The 7,766-nt window shown below is 33.6% G+C and overlaps 1 protein-coding gene across 1 annotated transcript; it reads right to left on the bottom strand.

Moving 5' to 3' along the window:
• Positions 1 to 637: 637 nt before the first annotated feature.
• Positions 638 to 6,612, bottom strand: LOC115713978 (lysM domain receptor-like kinase 3). The gene is made up of 11 exons (XM_030642475.2): positions 5,375 to 6,612; positions 4,450 to 4,527; positions 3,316 to 3,615; positions 3,070 to 3,215; positions 2,901 to 2,990; positions 2,695 to 2,800; positions 2,055 to 2,206; positions 1,869 to 1,966; positions 1,628 to 1,775; positions 1,412 to 1,519; positions 638 to 1,042 (listed from the first exon to the last, which is right to left on the bottom strand). The coding sequence occupies exons 1-11, from the start codon at positions 5,979 to 5,981 to the stop codon at positions 878 to 880; spliced, it is 1,998 nt and encodes a 665-aa protein (XP_030498335.2). The 5' UTR covers positions 5,982 to 6,612; the 3' UTR covers positions 638 to 877.
• Between the last annotated feature and the right edge of the window lie 1,154 nt (positions 6,613 to 7,766).

A 7,766-nucleotide genomic window follows, 5' to 3' on the forward strand; every position in this document is an offset into this window, starting at 1 on the left:
ATTGATGCACCCTTACTTATTTCGGCATCCAAAAAAAAAAAAAAAATTAATCTAATTTTTTTTTATATTCGTTTACGTTATAGTTATTTAAGATATTTTACAAAATTTTGAAAAATTTAAAATACAATATAAAAAGTAGTGTTCAAACAATCTATTTCATATGCGTATAAAATAAAATAGTCACGCGTGTAACACACTATTTCATTCCTATTTTTGGAGTGTTAAATTTTTCTAAATTTCTTAAAATTTCGTAAGATATCTTAAATAATTATAACGTACATAATCATAAGAAAAAAAAACTAACTGAAAAATTATTTCAAATGTTAAAATAAATAGGAGTGTATTAATGCATCCATTTAAAGGGATTGCATTATAGAACTTTTTAATAAAATTCAATATAATAATTATATGATGTACTAGATAGACCCTCGAAGATCTTTTACATCACCTCTGCGGTGCCGTGTGCTAACCTCACTTACCAAGTACAGCAGTTAACATGTTAATTGTTATTATTACACTGCTTAAAGTAAGTTGGTACAATTATAACTTTGTTATAAAAATCTTTCCATATGGTATGAATGTATTTATTTGGTGGTAAATAAATAAACTTTACTTACTTACTCGGCACCATGAGACAGACATCAAAAAATACTATAATAAATTCTAAAATAACCATGAAAGAATCGAAAATCTATTACATATTACACGTTTACAATCACCTTACTACTATACCTGTGCAACAACTATACACACACATACTCATGCAGATAAGATAGAACAGATTAAAACAGAAAAAATTACAAAATGTGGTCAAAAAGGGGGGGAAGAACCTGTGAAGAAAAGCAACTGGTTTGAAAAGAAAGTGTTTGAAAGCACACTATCTTCCTTGGACAAGACCACTAAATACTTGGCTTGTCCCGGCAAGAGTTGCTTCCCACTCCACAGACGAGAGGAGTATCTGCGACAGAGAAATCACCACTTGTTTCATGTCCGGCCTGTACATTGGATCGTCGTCAACACACTGTTTTGCCAGCATTGCCATCTACAAAACGAAACACAACAATCAGCGCAGAAAAAAAGAATCCCAGAAAGGAAATTATCCGTGTACAAATGTTCGAAAGTTCAGAGATTGTACGAAAAAAATTTCTTTTTAACTCAACTCAGCAAATAGTAGATTAAAAGTTCAGTTTATCTGTAAAGGTTTTGTGGTCCACTTTTCAATGTGTCACATAATAAATAAAGGGAAGGCCTTTTTTGTATTTGATACATAGATATCATTATTATGTTTATGCTAGAGCACTTCATGATTCCCTTTTTCTGTTCATTTTCATGCCTCAATAATGAAAAGTTTCAAATCATAATGATTACCCTGTAGAATGAGATAATTAAAGTGAAAAAAAAAAAGAAATACCTTGAATAAACAATCATGCGGATACAAATCCATCATGTTAGGATCAATGTAGTCTTTCATGTTTGCCATACTCACCGAGTCGGGTGCATTCTTTAGAGCTCCTAACATCTGAAATTTCAACAAATATTAGAAAGATTTACTAAATAAAATTGAGGGTGGTAATGAAAATAAATACTTAATTTCAGGAAGATAGTCGAAAATGTTCGCAGTACTTACAATGGATACCAGAGAACGCCTTTCAGGATTTTTATTGCTCATGCCTTCTGTTCGAATAGTGGCCTCTTTTCCAGATATAATCTCAAAAAGAACAACTCCAAAAGCATAAACATCACTTTTAGCCGTAGCACGACCATCACTTAAATATCTGCACGTAAAATGATAAATTAAGCAATTTGAACTACTTTTGAAGAACTTGTTAATTACAAAAATCGCGAGAACTATGAGCAAATTAACTTACTCTGGAGCTAGATAACCAAATGTACCAACAACTTTTGTTGTTGTGGCTTCCCCTTCATTTGTTATCCCTACAAGTTTTGCCAACCCAAAATCTGAAATCTAAATACAGAGAGAAGAAATGTTCAGCGCGATCCACACAACTTCTATATCCTAAAAACGCTATCAATGAGTTCCAGAAAGTTAGAACCTTTGCTCTAAAGGTGCCATCAAGCAAAATGTTGCTTGTTTTGATATCCCGGTGAACATAATGTGTTTTTGTGTGTTCATGTATGTACTCAAGACCTCTAGCAGCATCAAGTGCAATCTGAACTCTCATAATCCAGGACAGAGATGTATGACCTGTAATTAATCGTTCAAGGGGTTGATACAATAAACTATTGTTGGCTCAATCAAATACATAGAGAAGTTTGAATTTTCATGAATCAAAATGACAAGTAATTTTGACAGGAAATGCAAACATTCAGCAAGCTGAGATAGAGAGTTGGCGTGAATTTTTTATAATTATTATATTATCATTTTTATTAAGATCTTTCTAAATAAGTAAAATTCTCAACCAACTTCTTCAGAAACTTTCGATAAACAAGTGCGGTTGTTTAAAATTTTAATTAAATTTCAAAGCATCTTATTTTATCTTATCCATTCACAAGATTTGGAAATCTCTGTTCTCCTGAAAATAAACTATCTAATCATTTACTTCTCTTCTTCAACTTTTTAGAAGTAAAAGGAAAAAGTTATGCAATACGAGCCCTACTCGCTACCCATGTAAGTAGATGATTCTAACAACTAATTATTTCTAGTGCCCACAAAAACACTGAATTGAATCTTACCATTGCTTTGAAGATCATGTAAATGATTTCTAAGTGAACCTTTTTGTGCATACTCATATATGAGAAAGAGCTCGTCGTTAGTCGCTGCGTACCCAATCAATTCTACCTGGATAAAAAGAGCCAGATAGAAGTAAAGAATTTGAAATATTACAAGCATTCTAAAACCAAGAAGAAAGAAAAAAAATCAGACTAGGGTGAGTATATACCAGATTTGTATGATGAACCTTGCATAAAACTTTCATTTCTGCCAAAAATTCTTTAGTTTTTGTAGCTGTCATTCTTTTAATAGCAACTTCCTGTAACATTATACATAAGCATATACACATTTATTCAAATGCATCTTGTAAAAACATAGGAAAACAGACAGATGCAGACCTGGTCACGAAGGAGGCTGTAGTAAACAGATCCATATGTGCCATTCCCTAGAAGATTTGAATCAGAGAACCCGTCAGTTGAGGAATGTATTTCCTCGTACGTGAAAACCACAGGCTTCTCTACTTCAAATACATTAGTCCCAAGAGCTTCAATGAGTAAAGAAAACCAATCAGATATCTTTAAAGCTATAGGACAGGATCCTTTCATCAAATACTTCAGAAAAAGAAGATAGTTAGGATAGTAAACCTTTGGGAATTGTTATTGGGTGGCTTTTAGGCTCTCCATTAGGTTGTTTGTATTCTCCAGATTTGCCACTGATGTATCTTCCTGAACCACAACAGAAACTTGGCTTCCGAAGAATATGGAACCTATAAGAACTCTTGCCTTCCGAATCCTTTGACTGGCCTCTTCGCGCTTCGGTACAGCAGATTGATGGCCTCAGGGAAACATAGATCACTATACCTATCACAATGAGAGCAAGAACAAGCCCCAAACTCCCGACAATCCATATATACGGTGCATGAGCTTTATGAATTACTTGATTTTCTGGGGAAAAACGATAACTAAGTTACAATAGCTCACTGTCAACTGTCAGCTACAAGTAGTATTATGACTATTTTTCATTTGAACCAATGAGAAACCAAGAGGCATTACAAAAAATACATCTGAAAAAATAATTACAGCGAGAAAACAATGGACTTTGCAAAATGCGGTAATTTTAGTTCATTATCACTCTCCCTTTATTATACATATATAGCAGTCATCACTGCCTATTTAATGTGATTTTATAGAAAAAACTAAGGGTGTGTTTGATTGGGAGAAATGAAATAGAGGAATAGGAAAGGGAATAAGAACCGGAATGGGAAAGGGAATAGAAATAGGATGGAATACAATTTAATATGATAAAAGAATTTATTGCTATTCTAACAAGTCACTACATTAAAATGGCATTCCAATACTTTAAAATGCAACCAAACAAAGGAATGGAATGAAAATCAATTCATTACCCCCAACCAAACGTGTACAAAAACCACAAGACTAAAAGGTATTAGTTTAGCATTGCACTAAGAAGTCTTTTGAGGGTCAAAAGTCTAAGAAAAACAGTACAAAAATAACTATAAAAATATCTTGCAACTCTCCCCATCTTTTCTTCACAGGGATCACATGACATCTTGCATAAAGGTTGCAGTGCGATAATGATCTTTTCTTACAACTTTTAGAGCATTAAATTCCAAGGAAGCTAGAAAATAGGATACTAACTAGCTATCATTTTTTTAAATGGTTTTATTATTTACGAAAAACAAATATTTAGCAACTCTCACCAGCCCCCAGCAATAATTTTAGATCTCATTGATTAAGATAAGATATGTAAAACCATACCTGAGAAAATGTCACTCAATGGTGCTGGCACAGGTGCAACGGGGGGATCAACGTTTATTGGGTAAGCATCACCAGGAACTATAATTTATAAGAAAAATACAGTCAGAAATCCGCTGCCAAAACAAAGAATTTCATCACTATTATAAGTCTCATCCAGAATGACAGGGCAAACAAACCTTTTGCATGTTTCATGATATGAAACACATAACATTACACTGCATGATAATACTACTCATAACAACATAATGATCAATCATGCGCTCATTCATTTGAGCACTTTTTAATCAACTGATAAAACGAACTTCTCACAGCTTAACATGCGCATCGTAGTTGGTACTAAAGACCAAAGCCTAAATGCAAAGGGTTCGAGTTTGCTTATCATAGAGAGTGATTTATGAGTAATTAATGATTTAATTCGTAGACGAAGAAGCCTTAAATAGGGGGATGAAGATTCACAGTTTCTTTCCATAGAACCATTATGGTCGCTACCTATTCATAGTCCTTTCTTTCTGCAATCTTAAGAATTATTGTTTACAACAAGAACAAAGGAATAACTTAAACCTATGAAGATGACCTCAACTGAACTTACAAACATTGCTAAAGTGAAAACAATTTAAAGCACATTTGTTCTCAAGTGCACACCTAAAATAAACTTGTTGCCAATTAGATAAAAGTGTAATGAGATTACCATCTAATGCTATCATTATAAATTTGTTTCAAACGAAATCTTAATGGAATTGACACCGATCAACCAATATATAAAATGCATCAGATCCCAAATATAAATTAACAACTACATTCATGCCAATTCAAAAGTAAAAAAAAAATAATAAACAAAACTCGAAATCCACAACTCCCATCAAAACTAAATCTTGTCATTCAAATTTAAAAGTACTAACAAAGAAGAAGTAAAAAAAAAACTGACCTGAATCCAGAGGAATGTAAAAAAGAGAACCAGCAGTGACATTATTAGGATTAACAATCCCATTAACTTTCTCAATATTATCCATACTAACACCGAATCGACTAGCCAAGGATTCAATGGTATCTCCACTTTCCATGACATAGCTCATCAGATAGTTCCACAGCCCACTCGAACACCCACAGAACAGAGTCAACGAAACAACAGCACCGTACTTGGCCGGCCTAGTCGTATTGGGCACTATAGCCAAACCATTGTAGGCCTCCATAACCATGTCGTGCACCAACCCATTACTGGATTTGACTGTAAAAGTGGTATTAGTCACATACTTCTTGATAGTAGAAGCGCAAGAACAGTTCTTTTTAATGAACACATATCCCCGGCCGCCGGCTCCTTCAACAGTCACGTCGCCGGGCAAAACGTCGAACATGCTCTGGATCACGGAAAGGGTTTGATTCTCCATCGGTTTAAAGGCCAAGAAAGAGGTACATAGCCTAGTTGTGTCCGTACAGTTCATTGGTGTGGGGTACGAAAACAAAGGTCGAGCTTGGAGCAATAGAAGCAGAAGAATGCATGTTAGAATCCCAAATGGAGCTAAACCCAGATTCATGGTTCCAGCAAAAACTAGAGTGAAGCCCCTTAAAAACACCAAATGGGTGCTCTGAAATCGAAGACTTTATTAGTGAACTGAGTTAACTCAAAACGATGAGATTTTTTGTGGGTATTCCATGGAACTAGCTGAATAGCTTGATGAAATCAAAAAGTTACAAAATTTGGAAGAATGGGTAGAAGTTGATGAGAAAAGAGGGATTAAAGTATTGAAGATACAGAGAGAGAGAGATTGTAAAAAAGAGATTTAATAGACAAAAAAAGAAGAAGAATAAAAGAATAAGGAGATAAACAAAGGAGGATTCGTCTGAGTATTATTATGCATCACAATAATAATATACAATACATGCATTTGGAATTTAGGATTTGGGATTTTCTTAAAAATTCTTTTTCTTAATTTGTGTTATTGTTGTATTACTGAGTTTCACTCAATGCTGACTTTTCTGGTTAAAACTGAATTGAACACTCTGCAGTGAAAAAAAAAGAGAGAGAAAAGGAGAAAGCGACTTGGGAGAGAGAGAGAGAGGGAGATGAGTATTGAGTACTAGTGACCACCCCCACCTGGGAATACAAGAGAAGAGGGGACCTTCTTTAATTTGCTTAAATAATAATATACCAAACTATCCTTTATTTTATTTATCTTCCCAAATCACAATGCCCGCCATTTTTCATTAATTGAATTGCTCTTTACTTTTTTATTAATTAATTTTTATATTTTGGAATGTGTACTCGTAAAGATAGACAACTTCCAATTACCAAACTTATTAAATTCAATGTAATTATAAAAAATTTGATATTCAATTACAATCGAATTGAATTGGATTTGAATGTTAAAAGCTAAATTCTAATTGAATTGAATCACTTATTGAATGTCAATCTCAAAATTCAACTAAAAACAGACTCAATCTTAAGTCGGGATTCGAGTCTGGGTCCGGGTCCCGGGTCTAAATCCTGGTCCCAAGATCCCAGATTTGGGTCCCAGGTGTTGGGTTTATGCTCTAAATAAAACTCATTTCAATATAATCAGATTTACTTATTAATAAATATCAGAAATAACATTTTATGTTGCATGGTTCACATGATTTATTTCATGATTATATATATAATGTATAAATTCTATTTAAGTCCAGAACATATGAATTTGTTAAAGATTATAGTGTTGTCAGCACAGTGAAATATAATCTTAATTATATGTTCGAAAGTTTATTCCCTGATTTGTCAGAACACTGGATTTAGACTGACATGGTATAATCAGCGATAGGTATTCTTACACCTTGAAAAAGTGTTATGTCCTTTCCAAGACATTGGCAAAGTTTACCAGTATCGGATGTATGGAGTATACATCGGAAGGGACCGATATTGAACTTTGATTAGATATATTAAAACTTACTGTAATATCTATTCAATTCAATATCACCTGTTGATCCTAGATCAAATGATCTTAATCCTGATATGGTTAGGTTCGATCTCAAGAGTACTATACATGTTCTTTGATTTGTTAGTTAAGCCTACTTTTGGGTTAGGGTGATACGTACATTTTGGGAACATGATAGTATAATTGAGTGGGAGCGCTACCATAAATATGGAATCTATAACTTCTATAGGAATTTAGAAGTGAAACGATGATATCCTTCGAGCTTGGCTAAACAGAGATAAATGGTGGAGATCTCATTTCACTTTGTTGAAATATCATTTATACGGAGCTAAGTGTTTTAAGGATAATATACATTGAAGGTGTAACGGTAACTTAGTGCCTATTCAATGTAGATCATCTATTAGAGGGTCA

Source organism: Cannabis sativa, chromosome 4 (genome assembly GCF_029168945.1).
Source record: "Cannabis sativa cultivar Pink pepper isolate KNU-18-1 chromosome 4, ASM2916894v1, whole genome shotgun sequence".
NCBI classification, from domain to species: domain Eukaryota; kingdom Viridiplantae; phylum Streptophyta; class Magnoliopsida; order Rosales; family Cannabaceae; genus Cannabis; species Cannabis sativa.